General features: G+C 43.8%; 1 protein-coding gene across 8 annotated transcripts in view; it reads left to right on the forward strand.

Annotated features, from left to right (window-relative positions):
- CCDC88A (coiled-coil and HOOK domain protein 88A) overlaps nucleotides 1-23,706 on the forward strand; it is a 325,195-nt gene that overhangs the window by 96,406 nt on the left and 205,083 nt on the right. For all 8 annotated transcript variants that reach the window (XM_077485516.1, XM_077485518.1, XM_077485521.1 and 5 more), the window contains exons 4-5: nucleotides 11,684-11,753; nucleotides 19,610-19,668. In XM_077485516.1, the coding sequence (XP_077341642.1) occupies nucleotides 11,684-11,753; nucleotides 19,610-19,668 (129 nt within the window). The remainder of the gene's footprint in view (nucleotides 1-11,683; nucleotides 11,754-19,609; nucleotides 19,669-23,706) is intronic.

Here is a 23,706-nt window from a genome sequence, read left to right on the forward strand (position 1 = left end):
GCATAGTGTCCTGTGGCAAACAGTGGGTATGGATTACTAATGCTACATATCAAGCGTGGCTTTTTAGTCTGATTACAATTTTTTGTAAAATGTCTTGCAATTGTTAAATGATATTTTTACCATTTTTAAAATGTTGGGAAGAGGGGGAGTCTTTGGAGGAATACCAGGGCTCTAAACAGACCCCTGAGATCTCACTTTGAGACAGAGTAAGGGACTGAGGAAACAGTGCCCAGTTTCCTTCTGCAGCCTCAGCTACCATGCAGATGAATGAACAGAAGCCAGAGGTTCTTGTTCATTCAAGTGGAACACTGTAAACACAGTTTATTATGCTTCAGTTATAAATGAACACAGTGAATGATGGGTACTGATCACTCATTGTGTTTGTTTAGAAAAGGCATGACATATTTACTGGCCCCTTTCCCCCCTTCTCTCCATCCTAAAGATCCCCCGTGGCAGCCAGAGGGAGAGGAGAAAGCAAGCCTGCGGGACTGAGGTTCCAGTTATTTCCCCCACCCATGCACTGATCACACCTCCTGTCCACGTGCGTTTCCCCCTGCTAAAGGTGGGAAGAAACTGCAGGGGGCCCCTGGGTGTCCATGTGAAAAGATGACCCTGCCTGTGCCTACATACTAGGGTTTGAAGTTCTGATGACTTCTATCATCCAATTATGTGCAAACAAAAATTTATTTTTATTTTTTGTTTTCCTGGCATGTGATTTGGTATTCTTTTTAGAACAAAACTTTTCCACATTCACTTGAAGTGAGGTGCTCCCTAAAAAAAAAAAAAAAATGTAAAAGTCAGCAGCTACAAGTACTGCAGCTGCTGACTTTTAATAATCAGAGACTTACCTGTACCAAGGTCCAGCGATGCAGGGGAATGAAGCGCCCCCCCCCCCCCCTCGTTCCCCGCTCCGCTCGCGGCACTGGCATTCTTACTGTGGGCACCCGACCGTGTCTTCACAGCCGGGCACCCACCCGCACAGTCATCGGGGACACGTGACAGGTCCCAGATGACTGTGCGGGGCCGAGGCCGGGCAATGAAGAAGGCAGACTACAAGGGACCCCCTAGCAACAGGCATTTAGAGGTGATTAAATATTTTTTTTTTCCAATTATTTTTTTTTATTATTTTTTTTAGAAATTTTAAGCTATTTGTTTTTTTTTTTTTTTGGTGGCAATAGCCCTTGCAAAGTGCAACTTCCCTTGTAAAGAAAACCTCCTATTTGCCTTTAGTAAATGAACCCCAATGGTGTGCTAAAAGGTTCCCATCTCAGAAGGTTGGGAGGTATGCGTTTTGTAACAAGGATAATCATTTTGTGGACTGTGACGTCTAGATTATTTTCATCCCTCAGTTGATGGTTTAGCAATTCCTGGAGAAAGCGCTGTGCCAGCAACTGAATTGGAAGAAAGGTAAAGTGGCGGTGTGTATCTATCTTCTGTAAATGGAAGAGAAACAGACCCGGTGCATTATCCCGCAGCTCGATACTAGAACAATGAACTCATCAGTTATCTGCACCTTATTGACTCCTGCACGTCCATTGGAGATAGACCGCTCGTCCTGCACAGTAATTGATCTGCGTCAGCATTTTCTGCATACACATGCTGTGCCGGTGTCTTGTAAAATACAGTCCCCCATCAGAAGCTGTCCCCTGCGTACTGCGCATGCGCAGTACACAGGAACACAGATTCCGAAAATTGCCGAGGACGAACGGCGCCTGCGCCGTGAGTCCAGGTTCTATCCCCACTATCCAAGTGGACATAGAGTTAGAATAAAAAAGAGCCGAGCGGAGCGAGGCCGAGCCCGAAGCGTGGCGAGCGAAGCTCGCCCGCGAGGGGCCCTCTAAAATTCTTAACCCTATGTCCGCTTGGATAGTGGGGCTACGCCTCCACTCACGGCGCAGGCGCCGTTCAACTTCGGACTTTTTCCGAAGCTTCGGCTGCTCCGTACTGCGCATGCGCAGTACGGAGCGGACAGCAAATGATGGCCGGACTGTATTAGGCAGAACACCGGGGCTGATTCTTGGGGAAGCTTTCTGAGCAGCAGTGGCTGACTAAGGTTTTATCTCCTGGGCTTCAGAAAGGGCTGAGCTTTCCAATTCTTCAGCTGGAAGAGATGAATCCTTTGTACTGGGAAGTTATTCACCCTAAGGCACCTTGCATGTCTGTCTGGACCAGACAAGCCTGATTGGTGTCTTAATGTAGACACATCTTAAAGCAGAACTCCAACTTGTATTTTACTTTTTACATATCTTTGCTGCAGGAGTCTTTTTTTTTTCTTGTGCATTATGGCTCCATGTTCTGCATGCAGGGCCCTCTTGTGTACTCTCCTCCTGTAATTGCTTAACCCAGTGGTGGTCAACTTAGTGATATGAGGAGCCTTTAGTGTGGCCCTTGACATCACCAAAGGGTCGGAAACATTGATGGGGGCGGAGGTATCAAACTAAACACCACTTTCCTAATTAATGAAAACGAAGAGGAGGACAGTGGGGTAAACAAACCCCGGGACTTTTAAGGTATTAATAACAAAATAATAGATATTCTACAGATATCCATAAAAAGTTTTGTATTACTGTAGCGGATGCCATTTGGGATCAAATGTCACACGCATTGTAAATTTAGTTTTTGCCTCAGGACCCTACGGTACTGAGGGTTAATTGTGTAGGTAAGCCTTTACACCAGTCTGGTCAGGCCATGTTTGAAGTTCTGCCTGGTCATGTGAGCCGTGAGGTGCACATGACAGGCTAAAACTAGGCCTGGTTGGATGTTTGGGTATGGCCCTCTCGGAGCCAATCAGCGGGAGTGCCGGGCCCGCTGACGAGTCCGGGAGGGGGTACTTAAGCAGGTGTGGGTCACGTGTTCGGGGTTCCAGAGTTGTTCGTGAGACCCGTGTGGTCTGTTCTGGTTCCAGGACCGGGGTAGCCCCGTGAGGGGTCCCGGTCACGGAGTGTCGGACATCCCGCAGCATGTTCCTGTCAGTGGCCCCTGATAGACCCATCTGGTCTGGGGGTAGGGATCCGTCTGTTCCCGAGTCTTGGAACCTGCTGGTCCGAAGTGTTGTAACTGAGGGAGGATTCAAAGTGTCCGGGTGTGCTCTCGGCTTGGAGGGACACCGCAGCTCGTGGAAGTAACCGGGGGAGGACTCTTCGGAGGATGGCCAACAAGTGGCTTCCTGAGAAGTGGCTGGTTACTTAGTTGGGAAGGACATTGATGAGTTCACACTTTTCCAGTACCACAAAGGAAGCGGGAAACATTCCAGGTACGGTTGGAAAAAGGTTCCTGTTCATCTTCAGTTGATTGTTCAAGTTTGAGTCAACGTGCTGACTGCCATGATCTCTGGCTAGAGGTCTGTTCAGCCTTGAAGTACCCAGCTGCGAGTGGCTACTTACTGGGTGGAAGTAGAGACTTTGTTAAACCTGTAGTTCAAGGTACCGGAGTTCTTCACCTGTGCCCTCTGTTCCCTAAAAGACTGTGTTTTGTGAAAGTTCTACTGCAAAATAAAACCTTTTGAAAGGAATTTATCTGTGTCCGTGTACAAGTCGTTGGGTATCAACCCTGGGAACCCCTAGACGTGGAGGAGCAGGCCAGGAGAAGGTAACCAGTAAGCCCATTCAGTCAAGGCTGCCCTGCAACAGGTTATGGATGCTACATTACAATGAATGCAAATAACAGAATATAATTATCCACATCAAGTTCTGTAGAAGACAAAACAGATAATTGAAGCAAGAGATACCACTCAGAATATATCACTCTAAGCCCCTGTACACACGGTCGGAGATTCTGCAAACCAAATCCGTCGGATTTTGTCCGTCAGATTTAGTCTGACGGATTGTGTCCGAAACTGTTGCATACACACGGTCGGACTAAGTTGTCGAAAAATCCGATCTTTCGTGATGACGTAATTTCATTACGATGGGACTACATTCAGGCTAGTAGCCAATGGCTTTATTTAGGAATTTGATCTGAGCATGCGTGGCACTTGGTCCAATCAAAATTCTCTACACATGATCGGAGTACGTCCGACCGGCCCAGTTGGTCGGGAAATATTTCCAACATGTTGGAAAATTAAGTCCGACAGAGATTCGGACGGAATCAGTCCGATGCATACCACACACAGTCGGATTATTATTATTAAGACGCATTCCGACGGATTCTCCGACCGTGTGTACGTGGCATAAGAGTGGTATATTCTGAGTGGTATCTTGCTTCAATTATCTGTTTTGTCTTCTACAGAACTTGATGTGGATAATTTTATTCTGTTATTTGCATTCATCGTAATAAACTTTTTATGGATATCTGTAGAATATCTATCTATTATTTTGTTATTAACACCTTAAAAGTCCCGGGGTTTGTTTACCCCACTGTCCTTCTCTTCGTTATCACCAAAGGGCCACACATAAAATTCAGTACATATTCCTTGTCCGAGACAGCAGACACACAACAGGATATAGTCAGACTATGAATATAATACAAGAGATGGTCCGAGACTGTGGACACAATACTGGAAATTGTCAGAGACTGCAGATGTGATTAAAGAGATGGCCGGAGATTGCAGACATGATACAAAAGATATTCAAAGAGAAGATGGTAAGTAACTGAAGGCAGGATACAAGAGATGGTCAGAGACTGTGGACCTGGTACAAGAGATGGTCAGAGACTGTGGACCTGGTACAAGAGATGGTCAGAGACTGTGGACCTGGTACAAGAGATGGTCAGAGACTGTGGACCTGGTACAAGAGATGGTCAGAGACTGTGGACCTGGTAAAAGAGATGGTCAGAGACTGTGGACCTGGTACAAGAGATGGTCAGAGACTGTGGATTTTTCAGTAGTCCCGAATAAGAACATGCTCACCATGTGTCAGGACTGCTCACATGATTGTGTGAATTTTGGGTATGAGATTCACTAAGACTAGGTTCACATCTATGTGTGTGCGGTTGTTGAATTTTTTTATAGGTTTTGTGTGTATTCATGCATGTTTTTGATTTGTTCTTAATGTGTTTTTTTGGAAAATGTTGATGTTGAAAGGAGGTGGTGACTGTTGCATGCAGAAAAATGCACCACAAATGCATGTCCCGTACATGCATTTCTGATGCAGTTCCATTGAGGTCTATGAAACCAAAAACGCACTGTGCTGTGTAAAAAAAAAAAAAAAATCCCTGCACATTTCCAAAAATGCATTGCATGAAATGCATAGATGTAAACTGGACCCATAGGAAATAAGGTTAAATGGATTGTGGTGTGTTTCTGTGGATCTGCAACACACTTAAAAGATGCTGCACCTTAAAAAAAAAACACATCAGGAATGTGAGCTCCAATTTTCCAGTCCTGGTACTTTCTCTTTTTTAGAATGCAGCAGAAGGACTGAACCTACATGCTAGCAGGGATCAAACTGGGCACTGGTGAGATCTTGCTGGTGGTTTTTCCAAGATGTATTGAAAATCAATAAAATATCTGACCCAACAGACTATATACATAGCTACAATTTCAGTTTATGGTGGACTAATGCATTGCGTTTTTAGTGTAATGCATTTACTATGAGTTGTTTATATTTAATCCCCAAAGTAGCAATAGTAACAATTCCCAATCATCTGTTTTCAAGGGAAATTTGGGCTACGTTTCATCTCTGTGCACCCTGTACCTATCCTGTACTTGGTGCTTGATGCCGGTACAGAACACGCAGCAGCTGCTTATCCATGAAAGAATTTAAATCCGTCTCAACAGATTTGTTGAATTTTCTCTTCCAGTGCATTTCAGGTCATTGTCTGGTATTAAGAGGTCAATGCTGCAAGTTCCAGTAGTCAGTAGGTTTTCCTTTCTAATCCAAGACTTTGCATTGACAATGTATGTGTAGTGCTCAAAAAACAAAATTATACCTTTTTTGTTTATTTTTTTGTTTTTATCTTTAATTCTGGTATCCTTGGTATATCCATTTTTTGTTTTGTTTTTTTCTTCTCTGCAAACATTAATTTAGCAAATGCCAAACTTTGTGATATTTCTGACATTTAGCAGCTGCAGCCAACACACGATTGACTTCCCATGCTTATCTGTTTCTGATTTTATCAAATGCTACCGAGAAATGTTGTCTTTTTCCACTTCAAGGTGAAGTACCTTACATACAGTACATGACTGTGTCCCCTTTAAACTAGTTTGTTAAAATCACACTTAAAGAGGGATTCCACCAAAAAAAAATATTAAAAGCCAGCAGCTATAAATACTACAGCTGCTGACTTTTAATAAATGGACACTCGCCTGTCCCGGGTTCCAGCGATGCCGGCAGCTGAGGCCGATCGATCGCTCGGCTCTCGGCTGCTGCAGTCACCATTCTAGGTGAGGGAATCAGGAAGTGAAGCGAATCGGCTTCACTTCCCTACTGCGCATGCGCGAGCCGCGCCACGCAATAGGAAATCTCCGCGCTGTCTCTGGGACCCGTGTGTGTGGCAGGGCAGGAAATGGCGTAGACTCCCACGGGAGTCTATGCCCGGAAGTGGGTGAAAATACCTGTCTTTGACTGTTATCTCCACCCCCCTCCCCCCTGAAAGGTGTCAATTGTGACACCGGAGGGGGGGAGGGATCCGATCAGCGGAGGTTCCACTTTAGGGTGGAATCCCGCTTTAAAACCAACAATCGAACCATTTCATTGGTGAATTTTGTAATGTCCATCTGTAGCTGTCGGCTTGTAGACAGGTGTGGTTCAGCCTCCCCACACAGGTGGCGCTCTCCTAGCAGCCGATCTGTAGAGGAAAATAGGAGTAAGCGGAGCTCTTGTTCCTTCGAGGTCTCCGTAGGTGTTACCAGGGGAGCAGCCATTGTATTTGACACCGCTGTGCTGAATGACCACCGCAGCCATCTTTATGGAGGGCAGTGCTAATTGCTTTTGCAAAGTCAGGGACAGGATCCCGTTAGGGATTGATTTACTAAAGGCAATTAGACTGTGCACTCTGCAAGTGCAGTTTCTCCAGAGCTTAGTAAAGGTAAAGATTCACTTTGGAAAAAAAAAACAATCACGTGCAAGGAAAAAGGAAAAAAACATGATTGGATGATGGGAGTCAGCAGAGCTTCTGTTCATTTACTAAACGCTGGAGCAACTGCACTTTGCAAAGTCTTTTAGCTGACCTCTGGTGTCTAGTGCAGGAAAAGGTTTCAGTGAAGGAGGGGCAGAGTAAGGGACCTCAAGACTGATTCCGCTAACCAGCAAGGCCTGTGGGTCTGGGCTTGGATTTCTTTTAGCCTCTCGGATGTCCTCGCCGCCATACCAGCTATCAGCCACCTCTTTCGTCAGATGCTTCCAGGTATAGTTTCATAGTTGGTAAGGTTGAATAAAGACACCAGTCCATCCAGTTCAACCTGAGTGAATGTCTACAATTGTCCCTATCCCTGTACACTCACATCGGTCCCTACCCTCAAGGAGCCCACAATCCAAGGTCCCCATTCATATACTAGGGCCAATTTTGGACAGAAGCCAATTAACCTACCTGCATGTCTTTGGATTGTGGGAGGAAACCGGAGTGCCCGGAGGAAACCTGCACAGGGAGAACATGCAAACTCCAGGCAGGTAGTGTCGTGGTTGGGATTTGAACCAGCAACCCTTCTTACTGCTAGGCGAGAGTTCTAACCACTATACCACTGTGCCACCATAAATTGTAAACTTGTTCCCGTGTCTTCTACAGCATAGAGAATGTCTCTATCAATCCTACTGCAAGAAACTGTTCTACTTGGTTTGGCCATGATATTCAGGCCATCTTCCCACCTTGTTGGACCCTGTTCTTATACAACCCCACCTACATATTGGTAGACAGTCACACCCTTGTTTCTAGAAGCACAACACTTGACAATAAGACTTCCATTGTATTCTATGGGGCACCATTCACATCTGAGCGATAAACTGTTGCTTCTGGTGCTAGAGAAGTATGGACCCTTGTTTGGGGCAAGATTGCACATTTTTTGTGCCATAGATTTCAATGGGAACGCATAAAAAAAATAATATAACAAATAACACACATTTTTGTGCCTAAAAGCTCGTCTTCTCCTTTTTCATAACCTGTTTTTCCACAAAAACGCTTATGCCTGAAAACATGCAAATAGTGAATTAGTGAATATTTTACACAGCTACATCAACATATATTTTACGCATTTTACATTGAAAAAGCGCAAAATTAAAAGAAATCTATTTCATTCATTTGTAAATAACTTTTCAATGCTTTGTACCATTGCTGACAGCTGAAGTGAAAACAAAATAGTTGCGGTAGGTATCGGTAATTGGTATTGGCGAGTACTAAAAAAAAAAAAAAAAAAAAAAAAGTATCGGTACTCATAGTAAAAAAAAAAATTATATTGGTGCATCCCTAGAAGAAACCAATGTAATTGTATGCCAGCCTGGCACGTTGGGCAATGTTTTCTTGCCTATTTTGTGCGACAAATATTCTTTTATCTCCCCAAAGCTTTCCTGACTCTGCATGGGATGGAACTCTACTGATTTAGAAGCCTGGTGAGGCTGAGAGTGGAAATGGGGACTCTGCTAACAAACAAGAGGCGAAAAGAGGGGAACAAAGCAAATGCTTGAACAGGCTTCTGGCCCTGATTTGGGAATGCACCACAAACTAAGGTGTGGATCTATATCTCCTGGAACAAAATACCAGTGTAAGGGCCTCGATGGAAGCGGCTATTCCATGAATCATGTGCCACATACAAGTTCTGTCACTGGTGTGCAATATAGGAGCCTTTTGTCAGCTGCTTAGTCTGTCACCGCACCAACTGTTGGGGTGCTTAAGGGTGGAAGTTGATAAATTCTGTATTCGCACACGCCCCGGTAGAGTCATTTTTTGTGCATTAGCGAGCTCACTCTCCTATAAGCTATGAGCAGGCCGCTGTCCTTCGGTTAAAGGCTAGTATTACTTTTCTTCTGCCAATTATATGTCTCATGCTCCACTTATCCCAAAAGCCAAGTGTGCAATATCATATGATTCTAAAGAGGAAGAGGAGGCTCAGCCGGCAGCATCAATCACAACACGCTGTCATCTGCTTCTTCCTAAGTGATCATGGAGGGGTCTATTAACGGTACAAACCTCCAAACCTGTCCTTCCACCCTGGATGCATAGAATGCTACTATTGTTCCCTGAACTTGAATAAATCCATATGTGTTCTGGAGACATCTGCTTTGCTAAGATATGGGCTTTTTATTTATTTTTTTTTTTTGTGGTGCGCCATTAATTCCGCTGCACAGTTGAAATCTGACATTCCTTGAAAGTCTACGTAAAATACGCACACTGCTTAACCACTTCCATACCTTCCGGGCCTATTCTGGCACTCCTCTCCTACATATAAAAATCATATTTATTTATTTTTTTTTGCTAGAAAATTACCCCCAAACATTATTTCTTTTTTAGCAGACACCCTAGGGAATAAAAGGGCAGTTATCTTGCACGGTATTTGCGCAACAATTTTTTTTTACGTGTTTTTTTTTTTTGTTTTTTTAAACTGTTTCATGATTTAAAAAATAACAACAGTATAGTTAGCCCATTTTTCTATTTTCTAGCCAGCTCAAATAAAAAAAAAACGTTTGAGCTGGCTAGCGTTTGCTCAGTCTATGGAGACCCTTGTGGATAATATTGAGCCCTAAGATCTATGTGGAAACATTTTGAGGTGCAAAATTCCAGCCGAGGGGGGCCAGTACTCACCTGCCGGGAATTAGGTCACAACCCCTGGACCTTGCCGTTTGGCTGTTTACCTTACAGCAGTAAGGTAAGGGGCCACTCCACCTGGGGTGCCGTGAACACTGGAGATATAAGAATTAAAGACACGGTTGCTGGCACCTGTTTTTGAGAAGCACTGAATAAGCCACTGGTCACTTTACCCATTTCAGCTCACAATAAAGACTCTATCATTTTATTCTTTTTACTAAGAGGAGCACTGAAAAATAGTCACTGGTCACTTTATTCCATTTAATTTCACATAAAGACTTTATTATTCAGTTCTTTTGTTTAAGCATGCATTATGTGTTGCACGTTTTAATATAAGAAGAATCCTATGAGTTTATTATCTTGGAGATATTCACTTGAATATTTAAAGCACATGACACTTTATTGTTTGGCTATTTGTGACATATTGGACACTTTATTTTATTGATTATTCACGGGTTAATCTGCTGGAGACACTTCATATATTTGGATTAGTTTTATATTAACGGTGTATAATACTTAATTGTATAACATCGGGAGATTTTTATTACATTTACCTAAAAGGAGGAGATATCACCTAATAGGAGGAGACATCGCTCTCGGGAGTGTGTTATTTAGTAACACTGGTATTATTTATATAAGCATAAGGCACTTTATTTTTAGTTTAGTATAGTTTAGCTTAACCTTTTCAGGTAGCGCAACACCATTTATTTGATTTTTAGGCTCGGTTCACACCAGACGCGGCACGACTTGCCGCGCCGCGACCTGACAAGTCACCCCCGTTCTGTACTACGGAACCGTTCTAGTAGGAGCGACTCGAGTCGCTCCGACTTCGAAAAAAGGTTCCTGTACTACTTTTGCGGCGACCTCGGGCGACTTGCATTGACTTCTATACAGAAGTCATTTTGCAAGTCGCCGCTGAGGTCGCGGCGCTGCAAGTCGTGCCGCGTCTGGTGTGAACCGAGCCTAAAATACACTATTGGGGGTTAGGGTTTATACCCCTGCCGGTGGTTTGCTGCAACCTATCCTTATTAATAGCTTAGGCCCTTGGTGATAGCGCGGGGATACCCTAATCTACTATATGTGTATTTGTCATGAGTGTTACATGACCACGCAATTGTCATTCAAAGTGCGACAGTGAAAGCTGAAAATTGGCCTGGGCAGAAAGGGGGTAGTAGGCAAGTGGTTAAGGGGGTGGTAAAAATACAGCTCTACTGCCTGTTTTTCCCCCCCACCTGCAAAAGTAAATGAGTCGTAACTTGCCCTTGTGTGCAGGACAATGGAATAATTTAAATTAATGGTTTCCATTTTGGTCAGAGTGTGGCCATCCCCACTTGACAGAAGTTGATCATTTGATTGCCTTCTGTCAAAGGGCCATGCTGGAAGTCAGCAGAGTTTTTTCCTTTATTTACTAAGCTCTGGAGCAAATTCCCTTGCAGAATGCAATTGCATTTGCCTTTTAGTAAATCAACCTCATTGTATTCTGCCATTTTTCATTCTAGCCAATTGAAAACCATGTATGTAATCTGAAAAATGGATGGAAAAAGCTGCAGGCGGCATTTTACTAAAGCACAGATGGAAGCTGTCCGTTGATTACAATGGCACAGATTTCCCCTTGCTCTTTCTGTACGGTTTGGTATATTTCCAAACATTGGCAAATCCCGAACAATGAAAATGGGCCTTAAAGTCATGCCAAGGCTGGTAGCTCATTATTTCTCAGCGGAGAGTTTCTAAAGGCGGCACTGCCATAAGGACATTAAGTATTTTGGTTGTTTTGCTGTATGACGTATATATACTTTATTGGGTTATTTGCATTACATTGTGAGATGTTTGCTAAGCATTGTCAGCTCTTCTAAGCGGGGCCCTCTTAACCCTCTTGTATTTTATTGTATTGTAATTGTACTGTCAAAGCGCTGTGTAAACTGTTGGCACTATATAAATCCTGTATAATAATAATAATAATAATTGTATTTGCTAAGCATTGTCAGTGATATCTTCTTTTCTTTCTTTTCAGGAATCTTTACAGCAGTTAGTTATGATGTCTTTACCGAATGTTTTAACGATTGGAAAAAATCCTTTTTCTGGTGAGTAATGATGAATGATTCTCGTAAACGTACACAGCCACAGTAGGTGTTTTGTATGAAGATACATATTTGTAGAACCCTGTTTAGGCAGGGTTGCTTCTCACAATTTGCCTCCAAGGAACGCTTATCCTGGTTGGTTGATGGAGATCTATTTATTTTCTCCCAAAGTTTGGCCTTGTTGCAATTTTCTCTTCTACCACTAGGTGGCCGGGTACTTGGTGATACGAGAAGGGCTACGGACGGTCAGGTTACGGGTATCTCAGCCAATGAGCAGGGGTTTTCTTGAATCTTTTGGCCTGCTGGGAGAGCCTATATATTCAGGTGGAGTCAGGTGATCTATGTTTGTGCCACCTGGAGGGCTGTCTGGGTGGTCATGTGTTTTACTGTCCGGGCTGCTAGACTGGAGTTTGAACCTGTCCCGGGCACATCTGGCTGCTAGGCTGTCTGAGGGCCTATCCAGAAGCAAGAGAGCAGCGCAGGGTTGGGACTGCAGCGTGCAGCCCAACCAGAAGTGACGGTTCTTCTGCCCGGAGAACCTGTCATGGTTGGAGGTAGAAGGGAAGCTGTCTCCACTAAGGGACCAACCACGTAATTACCAGGGACCACAGTGATTAGCTGAAGCAAATACCGGAGCAGCATTCTCACCAACTGGGGAGGGTGAAGAATCGGGGGAAACTTCAGTGGGTATTAGGCCAGGGACCCAGCCAGTGGAGGTGACACTTGCAGAGCAGCCTTGTGTGTCGAGCCAGGGGCCGAGCAGGCCAGTGGGGTCAAAGCTTGAAAAGCATCTGGAGTGCCAAGCTAGGGGCCCAGCAGAGAAGTGGGGGTGACGCTTGAGGATGATACCACCGTGAAGATTGGAGGCGCTCAAAGGATTCAGTGGCAGTGGATCATCTAGTCTGGTGAGAGACCGGGAGTTCAGTGGGCTGAAGAACTACAAGAAGTGATTGTAGTAGAAGTTAAAGGAACTGTTAAAGACTGTTGCCATAGGAGACAGCATTCCTTCACATGCAGATGTGGCGTCTTTCTGGATGCTTTTCCCTGCATGGCTGTCCTCCTATTGAAGTCTGAGTCTGCCAATTGAACTTGGAACTACTCAAGGATGTCCTGGCACTATAACTCTCTTTCCCCCAAAAAGTTTAAGAGAAAAAAGTCTTTTGCATTCAAGAAGTGTTTGGTGCTCAATGACTTTATCCACCGTGTACCAACGATGCCTCACAACCCACCATATACAGAAGTTTGTCAGCTATCCCTGGAGGTCCTCATTAGACCAAAAGGGGCCTGGGATCTTGCTACATACTGTTTATCCAGCTCTGTCTTCAAGGGTCCACATTACCAGAGTGTCTGTACATGGTCCAGTTATTACAGCAGTGGCAGTCGGTGGTAATTCTTTTGGGGGGGGCAAACAGTTTGGCCGGATTGAGGATCAGTGTTTCAATAGCGAATATTTATTCGCCGTTGCAGCACCTGAGTGGGCTCCTGGCGCAATGCTCTGCACCACAAGCGCACCCCATTTTGAATCCTATTAGAGCCTCTGGCTCTAATCAGGTGCTTAAAAAAAAAAAAAAAAGCCCCCTGCTGTAATTTACGTGCCCGGTGCCCTAAAAGGGCTGGGACACATGCATAGGTGGTGGTGGTTTTGTTTTGCAAAATAGTAGCCATGGATAGCGTATGGGGGGTGGTGGCCATGGCTAGAGGGGACGGCGATCTGGTGCCCCCAATGGATGGGCTGCCACTGAACACCGCTAATTCAAGTGCCAGGTGCACTGTTTGGACCATGTAGGGCAGTTTGGTCAAACTTGATTTTATTGCGAGCCGCATCAGCATTTAGTTTCCCTCAAGGGGCTGATTGTTACTGTAAGTCCAGATTTCCAGTGTACCCGCCCCGCTTTCCATCAGATGTCAAGAGCTCCTCCACCCACCCTTACTTCACAGTGCACCCCCTTTCCTTGTGCTGCTGCCGGGATGAAGATGGGATAGAGCTGGGAAGCAGAAAGTGCAGGGTCTGGAGGAGGGCTGGAGTCCGCTATCGGATCTGGTGGAGAAGTTCTGTCCTCCTCTATGGTGCTGACTGCTGAGACAAGGTGGGGTTGGAGATAAGGGGGGTGCCGCAGCTGCAGGAGAGGTGCAAGGGCCACATGAAATGGTCTGGCAGACCAAGTTTGGCCCGTGGGACTTGTGTTTGACACGTGATGTAAGGGGTTCCTAGGAGGCAATGAGAACCTGTACATGTCCGGACCTCTCAGCAATTGTTTTTCTGCACAAATGAGCACTAATCATTCCATTTTATACAATGGATTGATTATACGTGTGCTGGTTTGTTCCTGCCAATATGGAGATCACCCATCATTCATGGTGAAATGTCTGCCTGTCTGGGCCTAGTTCTAGTCCACAGGATTTATACGTTGGCTTACATGCCACTGTTCAGTAAGTGGCTGTCATGTATATGTATATGTGTGTTCAAATGTGATTGAAACAAGTGGCGAAGTGTAATTTCTGTCATACCCTAAATAAGCCTAAAAAGACTTCCAACCCCATTCTAAAGCCCCATACACACTATCAGATTTTCTGCTGATTTTTGTCTTCAGATTCACCAAAACCATGTAGTGCAGGGGCCTGCCTGACTGCATACACATTGAAACTCCTAAGGTTTGACCTCATATTATACGGTTTTGGTAAATCTGAAGGAAAAAACAGCAGAAAATCGGATAGTGTGTATGGGGCTTTAGACTATTTAATCAACCCTGCAAAAGGAAAAATGCTTATACTTGCCTATTCTGAAGGTGGTAGGGTTTTTATGTGAAGAGAATGTTGCAAGATGGCCATGTTCATGAGGCCTAAATCTCCTTTAAAGTGGTATTCCAGTCAAAACCCTAACTAAGCCTAGATCTACTCCCACCCCAATTCTAAGACTATTCTAACTACCCTGTAAAAGAAAAGATACCGGCTTCAGTGTAGAGAAGAGGCAGCAGCAACGGCTACAGAGTCTGGACAGTGACATTACCCTTAGCCAACAATGGATGCACCAAAGAAAGCCTGTCTCTCCGCTACATTGAAGCCGGTGCTGGAAGGCGGTCATATGACCCGACCGGAGCTGTTTCAGAATGGGCAAGTATAGACATCTTTTCTTTTACAGGGTAGTTAGAATAGTCTTAGAATTGGGGTGGGAGTAGATCTAGGCTTAGTTAGGGTTTTTACTGGAATACCACTTTAAAGGAGATTTAGGCCTCATGCACATGGCCATCTAGAGGCTCTTCACATAAAAACCCCACCACCTTGCCGCATATAGCTGCCAATACAAGGGAATGACTGTACGTGGCTGCACTCATGTAAATGCTGATTGCTTCTGCATCTGTGTTTACCTGCACATCCAAATATGCGCATGCATGGTGTACAGGATGCCAGGGATAGGGCCTGGATACAGATGTGTCCCCATTTATTTGAGTTGTGGTCCCTTTACTGGGGGGATGAAAAGAAGCTCAGAGGGAGAACTCAGGGATTCTCACCCAGGTAAGGTGTGAGGTTCTGGGGGCATCCAACAGAGAGGGAAAGCTGATTATAAGCATTTCATTTTTGATTTGCAACATTCCCAGGATTGTTATTAGGGTTGCACCGATGCTAGTATCGGTATCTGTGCCGATACCGAGTATTTGCACAAGTATCGGTACTCGTACAAATTCACTGATACCTGAAAGCGATACTTTCAGGCTTGGTCCTTTGAGCAGTCAGCGGGTCTTCCCTGTTGAAGAAGTCCTAATTGGAGCTGTAAAAAAACAAAAACAAAAACAGCCAGCAATGTTTATTAACAACACTAAAATTAAAAAGAAACATTGTTTCTTCTTGTATCTTTCTGTTTCTTCATCTGCAGATCAAAGTGATGAACAAATGTTTCTTCTGTTTAACCTCTTATTAACCCTTAATTTACTCTAATCAGCCTTAATTAACTCCCTATTCGCCTCCATTTAATTATTATTATTTCCTGCTTTTTATTTAATTTTTCACATCTATTTTATAAACGATAAACAATTAAAACTTTTTTTTTTTTTTTGCTTAGTGAATATTTATACACATATATATTTACACATTTCACATTGAAAAAGCGCAAAATAAAAAAATGTATTTAATTGGTAAATAACGTTTCAATGCTTTGTACCATTGAAGACAGCTGAAGTGAAAACAAAACAGTTGCAGTAGGTATTGGTAATTGATATCGGCGAGTGCTAAAAAAAAATAAAAAAGTATTGGTACTCGTATTCATTGCATAAAAAATGGTATTGAATCATCCCTAATTGTTATGTCCTTGTATGGGACCTGGAATTCAGAGACTCTGAGATTTTGAATGGAAAACTGCCTCCAGCCCCGACTACGGATATTTTGGCCCTATGAGGTTTAACCCACCTGAAGAAAGGGGTCTAAAAGGGCAGAAAGCAGGCAGTAGGTGTCTGAGATGTTCATTGGGCGGAATGTGGACTGTCTTGTTACACTTCTACTGAGCTCTTCTGACATTTCTGGACCCCTAGTGCAGGTGGGAACTTAAAACCCTGTTGAGGGATAAGTTTTGCTGGTGGTGAGCCAAAGGTATGATTCATACCAGAGTTAGGTGGACTTGTTTTCATGCTGGTGAAAGTTGTTTTTGTTTTGGAAAATAAAGACTCTGCTTTTATCAGCTCAGCTGGTTGGTGATCCCAGGCTTCCCAAATATGTGGGTACAAGCTGATACGGAAGCATTCACCTGTATTGGTGTCTCTGTCACCTGCAGCTCCCTGGGTGCGGGAAACCACCAAGATTTTACATAGGATGACTTTGTAATTTCTAGAAGTCCGTGTGCTTTATATGCCGCGTACACACGAGCGGATTGTATGGCATACTTAGTCCATCATACAATCCGACGGACAATCCGTCGTAGTTTCCACTGAACGGACTTGACCACACACGGATGCACAAACAGTCCGTCGAAAGCTTGCGCGATGACGTGTACAGCACGTATGACGGGACTAGAAATAGGAAGTCCAAGACACAGCAAAGCACCCTTCCGCCGTGTAAATCCTTTCTGGGCATGCGCCATTCTTAGTCCGTCGAACTAGCATACTGACGACCGTATTGTCCGCTGAAACCAAAGTACGACGGACAGATTTTCGGAAAAACCGAAATTCTTAGTACTCCAGACTGCAAAAAGTCCGCTGAAGCCCACACACGAGCGGATTGTCCGCTGAAATGTGTTTCAACGGACTAAGTACGTCAAACAGTTCGACCGTGTGTACGCGGCAATAGTCTTTTCAAAGCATTTCTGAATTGTCTGATCTGGCAAAATCTCTATCTCTCTTCTGGAATCCTTTTAATGTCCATGAGCTGAGATATTTATATATACACTATATTACCAAAAGTATTGGGACGCCTGCCTTTACACGCACATGGACTTTAATGGCATCCCAGTCTTTGTCCATAGGGTTCAATATTGCGTTTGCCCATCCTGTGCAGTTATAACAGTTTCAACTCTTCTGGGAAGGCCGTCCATAAAAAATATGGATGTGCACGGTTTAGGGTGAAGAAACTTGACTGGCCTACACGTTTGACCTCAACCCAATAGAACACCTTTGGGATGAATTAGAGCAGAGACTGTGAGCCAGGCCTTCTCATCCAACATCAGTTTCTGACCTCACAAATGTGCTTCTGGAAGAATAGTCAAACATTCCCATAGACACACTCCTAAACCTTGTGGACAGCCTTCCCAGAAGAGTTGAAGCTCTTATAGCTGAGGGGGGGGGCAACTCCATATGGACCCTACGGACTAAGTCTGGGATGCCATTAGAGTTCATGTGCATATAAAGACAAGCGTCACAATACTTTTGCTAATATAGTGTATATTGGCAAAATAATGTGGATTTTGAATGAATGATTTACAGGAGAATGTGAAACATTACATTCACAAAATATATGGTTTAAAATTCAGGAGGATTCATTTAGTGTACACTCCCTATAATATAAACGTTGTTGTACTTTTACATACCCTTCTTGTATACTTATTTCTTACTCAATAGATGAATACATCTAAAGCCCCATACACACTATCAGATTTTCTGCTGATTTTTTCCATCAGATTTACCAAAACCATATAATATGAGGTCAAACCTTAGGGGTTTCAATGTGTATGCAATCAGGCAGGCCCTTACACTACATGGTTTTGGTAAACCTGAAGGAAAAAAATCAGAAGACAATCTGATAGTGTGTATGGGGCTTTAGAAACAAAAGCAGAAGCCCACCTATTTTTCACCATACATTGACCAAAATCCATCTAAATTTCAATCGGCGTGTAGCCTTTCCTGCTAATTGACTTCTTTTGAAAGCGCAATTTGGAAAATTTTCTGGTAATCAGCAGCTAATGATCAGTGTGTGCTTCAGGTTCCTCCATCCACCTCATTTGTGTAGATGGAGGAATCCGCCTTACACTTGCACTGGTTGTTGGGTAGGCCTTTAGAAAACCCCATTTACTGCTGAAAAAAATCCAATTCCTATACAGTATCTCACAAAAGTGAGTACACCCCTCACATTTTTGTAAATATTTTATTCTATCTTTTCATGTGACAACACTGAAGAAATGACACTTTGAATGAGAGCTGTATATCAAAATGCAGTCTTGGCAAAGACTGTTCACATCTATGCAGTTGGCATGAGTATTTATAGGGATGTCCATCCTGTCCCTTACACCCATTACTTATCTCTATTATTCAGCTAAAATATTACCATATGGTTATGTTTCTTTATGGATCACCATTGCATTAGCCCCTGAAGAGTTGGTACACCCCAACGAAACGTGTCAGGCCTACATAGATGCATCCTGTCCATACAGATGATGATATGTTTTTTTTATTGTTTTTCCAACACCATCCAGCCCTTCCAGTGGCCCATGTTGTGCAGGACTCGTCTTTACCCCATGTTATGCCAAACACCACGGCGTCAATATTTATATGTGGTTTTTAGCATGCCCTGCTTTTATGCGATTCTGTGTATGCTTCTTTTTTTTTGTGTCATTCAGTATGCTGTACATGGTGTAATAAAATGTTCTTTGGTATACATCTCTCATTCAAAGTCCCCAAGAAAACTCCCCCCTTTTTTTGTTGGAACCCATATAAGCAATACTGTGTTTCATATCCCACATGCTTACTCTACATAGTGATTGGCCTCATTCAAAGTCCCACCGAGCAAACCTTCTTTCTTTTTTTTGGTAGAGTGGTGTCTCTGCTTTTTAGAATCTTGTCTAGGTTTGCCATTGCTTTCCTCCCAAGAAGCAAGTGCCTCTTAATTGAATGGCTACAGTCACCATACAGTACCTATAGGTAGGCCTATATTATAGGTTAAAATCTTGCATGAGAGTTTGCTTCCACTTTAATACAATGTTGATACTTTTTAATATAGAAATACTTGTGGCGTGTTTCAAACATGTAAAGTCCCCTCTTCTTTTCTGCTATAGTTTGTTGGATCCAATTTTGGAATAGTAGTTTTGAGGAGGCTGTTGTTTGGTAGCCTCGATTCCACTTCCCCTTCCTATTTACTGGTTGACCCTCTGACATGATAGAGGATACCATTACCGGCCAGACTGGGGTTCTGATTATGAAAGCAGATGACAGTTTCTGGCGAAATTGTTTAACATAATCCAGCATTATGAAGGTGATTAAACATCCGGCAGCCGATCTCCCCTGTGCTTATCCTTGCAGTTTTTAGTTAATGAGGAAAGTTGAGTAAAGTGCAGAGCACAGCTAAAATACAATTGTGATGATACAATAATGGTTTGGATTTCTACCAAGCAGATATTGTTTTCATTTTCCTTTTTTATTTTTTTGTCTTTGTTTGTTTTCTAGAGCAAGGTACAGAAGAGATGAAGAAGATGTTGCTTCTTATGCTGGGCTGCGCAGTTCAGGTAAACCACAGTTCTCATGCTAATTAATGTAACTTTATCATATCACACACTTTCAGTAAATTTAAAGAGTATCTAGATTCATTTTTGTAGTTTTAGATGGAGTAGAGAAGTGCCCCTGCCGCCAGTGCCAGTGTCCCTACCACCCATCACGGCGAACTGTGCCCAGGTGGCCTATAGGTACTTGATCCCCTGGCTGGGGTCCACTGCCCTGGACCTGTATAGCACCCTACCAGAAGCTCCCGGCAATATATCATCCCCAATGAGGATTCCACGTTTCAGCTGCCTTTTGTCCTGCACTGCTGCCCCACCAGACCACGCTGCCTCTTTTTGTAGTTTTGAATGGACAAGGGGAGTGTTAGAACCTTTATTAGTTTTTATGGTTATTAGTAGACATGTGCATCAATTTTTGTTCGAATGCATTTTCGTCCGAATTTAGGGTATTTCTGTTATCGTTTTAACAAACGATAACGAACGTGCAGAATCCGAAAACTGAAAGATCCGACATAAACAAATGCTTTATTTTCATTTTCGTTGTGACAACAGTTCGATATAGATAGGCGATTCGACATGACGATCTGTGTCCATCGAACCTGTGGTTGAATGTGCCTAACCTTAGCTCTATTAGTCCAAGATTATTCTACATAGAGAGAAAAGATTCGACATTATAGAGACAATAGCAAAAAAGGTTGAATGTGCCTAACCTAACTCTATTAGTCCAAGATTATTCGACATAGAGAGAAAAGTTTTGACATGAAAAATCGATGAAGCAGTCGCTGCGAGTGGACATTTATGGTCAAATGCTCCGCCCATAGGCTATAGAAGAATTCTAATGTTGGTTGATTAGTATTAATAATTAATATAATTATTACTAGTGTCATACAACATTAGAATTCTACTATAGCTTGTAGGTGGAACATTCGACCGGAAATGTACGATTGCGGCGTAGTACAGTTTAGCTGCTCCGTCGAATCTTCTTAGAACATTGACAGATTTGACGAATGCATTTTTTAACGAAACAAAATAAATAAAAATGAATTTCGGGAGTAACTAAATAAATTTACTTTTCGGACGAAAACAAAATTCCGAAACAAAATATTTCAGTGTGCACATGTCTAGTTATTAGTGTCCCAGATAGGGAGATTATCCCTCTGTATTTTTTTACCACTTTGATCACTGTTAACATAAGGAAAGAAAATCCAAAATTTTATGTCTGTCACCAGAATTGGAGGAAAGGGTGAATCCGTTGAACCTATTCTGGTGACAGTTGTCTAAGGCTGGCCATCGGGGTTGGGACAAGGGGTGGCAGGAGGGATGGTTGCCCTGGGCACCATGGTTTACTGTAGGGATTGGGCGCTTCCTTCTTTTGCAAGGTAGTGATAGCAGCAGTGATCTTAACAAGTGAGTGACTGCTGGGTGTAGGATGCCCCAAGCTTGTACATCATGAATGAGGCATGGGGGGGCAGGTCGACATCTTTGCCCTGGGCGCTCTATGACCTTGTCCCAGCACTACTGGCCATACATTATGCAGTTTGGTTGAAGGAAAGAAAATTGCTAGATGTAGAATCCCTTCTGCTGCGCTATTGTATTCTGACAGCGGGAGGTTTCCCATCCATCAGAATAAAATGATCGCTGCTGGGGACAACTCGATAGGCTGGTTGTACTGAAGTAGATCGATAGATTAACTTCAGTACAACCAGCCTGCCCATAGATGGATCGAAATTCAGCCGGTTCCTGCTGAACCAGACAAATTTCGATCTGTCTATGGCCGGCTTACGAAAGGGTTGCTCTAAGATTTTTGCTCACTCCCAGGGGCGTAACTAGAAATCACAGGGCCCCATAGCAAAATGTTGTATGGGGCCCCCCCTTCAAACAGCCCCCCCCCCACAAAAAAATGGCGGGGCTTAAATTAAATAGTGGGCTTGGTTTAAAATGCGTGGCTCAAAGGGGGTGTGGTTCGAGTCTGAGATGAAGGAGGAAAGAAGGAAGGAAGCAAAGAAAAGGGATGGAGGGACAACAGGCCCAGATCCTACACCACAATAGCAATATACATATTCCAGAACGTTTAACAATCAACAGATAAAGATACTCCAAACAGCTGGTGTTAGCGCTTCAATAATCCTCACCTGTACCCAATGTGGCCTGCCTGTTCCCAATGCAGCGTGGCCTGCCCATGCCCAATACTGCCTCACCTGTGCCCACTTGTGCCCAATGCAGCCTGTCCAGTGCCCAATACAGCCTTACCTATGCCCAATGCAGTGTGGCCTGTGCCCAAAGCACCCTCCCCTGTGCCCAATGTAGCGTGACCTGCCTGTGCCCAATGCAGCCTCACCTGTGCCCAATGCAGCGTGGCCTGCCTGTGCCCAATACAGCCTCACCTGTGCCCAATGCAGCCTCCCCTATGCCCAATGCATCGTGACCCATGCCCAATACAGCCTCACCTGTGCCCAATGCAGCGTGACCCGAGCACAATGCAGCCTCACCTGTGCAGAGGGAGAGGCGAGCCAGTGGCGGAACTACCGGGGAGGATGAGGAATGCATACTGGAGCCCTCAAATGGCTGCTGGCAAGTGTGGGGCTGCCTCACAGTGGGGGGGCTCTGGCTCTACATCCAACTCCTGGCATGTCTCTTCCAGAGCTTTCCACTGTGATTTCCACTCACCGACACCTGGCCTGGATCCCTCCTGAATGACTTTACTCAGGACGTGCTGACCGCGCTGGTCGGGACCCCCGTGAGTCCGGTCGCGGGACCCGCGGACTCGATCGCCGCGGGCATCCCCGCGATCGTCTCACGGAGCGGCCGAATGGAGGAAATGCTGTATAAACAACATTTTCCCATTCTGCCTAGCAACTAGTGACGCTGATCTCTGCTCCATGTGATTGGAGCAGAGATCAGTGTACACTAAATGAAAGCCCAACCCCCCCACAGTTAGTAACACACCCCTAGGAACACTTAACCCCTACACTGCCACCCACTGGTTAACCCTTTTTACTGCCAGTGTCATTTACACAGGAATCACTGCATTTATATAGCAGTGATTACTGTATAAATGACAATGGTCCCAAAAATGTGTCAAAAATGTCCGATGGGTCCCCGACAATGTCGCAGTCACAATAAAAATCGCAGATCGCCGCCATTACTAGTAAAAAAAAAAAATAATAAAAAATTAATAAAAATGCTATAAAACTATCCCTATTTTGTAAACGCTATAACTTTTGCGCAAACCAATCAATAATCGCTTATTGCGATTTTTTTTTTACCAAAAATATGTACAAGAATACGTATCGGCCTAAATTGAGGGAAAAAAATATATGTTTTTTTATATATTTTTGGGGGATATTTATTATAACAAAAAGTAAAAAATAATGCGTTTTTTTCAAAATTGTCGCTCTATTTTTGTTTATAGCGCAAAAAATAAAAACCACAGGGGTGATCAAATACCACCAAAAGAAAGCTCTATTTGTGGGGAAAAAAAGGACGTCAATTTTGTTTGGGAGCCACCTCGCACGACCGCGCAATTGTCAGTTAAAGCGACGCAGTGCCGAATCGCAAAAAGTGGTCTGGTCTTTGACCAGCAAATTGGTCCGGTCTGAAAGTGGTTAAAAATGCAAACACTAATACTGTTAACTTTATAGCTGTAAAAAAAAAAAAAAAATCAGAAATATGTAGTAAAGAAAATTCCTACATGCAAAAATGCACTGTACATTACATGTTCTTTAGACATAAATTTTTTTTCAAACATTAGTTTCCTTTGCCAATTCAAATTCAAAAAATTACCATATAACACCAATTAAAAGATCAGCATTTGTAATTTTCCTTTATGTAACCAATGTAACCACAATTGCAGCCTCACCTGTGCAGAGCAAGAGGCGAGCCAGTGGCAGAACTACCGGGGAGGATGTGGAGTGCAGTCCAGTATGGAGCCCTCAAATGGCTGCGGGCAAGTGTGGGGCTGATTCAGAGTGGGGGGGGGGGGCGAGCACCGTCCGCACGGTCCCCCAGCCAGGGGAAGCGAGGAGAGGAAGAGGCAAGCTGTCTGTA

Source organism: Lithobates pipiens, unplaced genomic scaffold, assembly GCF_037356315.1.
Source record: "Lithobates pipiens isolate NorthernLeopardFrog02 unplaced genomic scaffold, aLitPip1_a1.2 Scaffold_18, whole genome shotgun sequence".
Classification (NCBI taxonomy): Eukaryota; Metazoa; Chordata; class Amphibia; order Anura; family Ranidae; genus Lithobates; species Lithobates pipiens.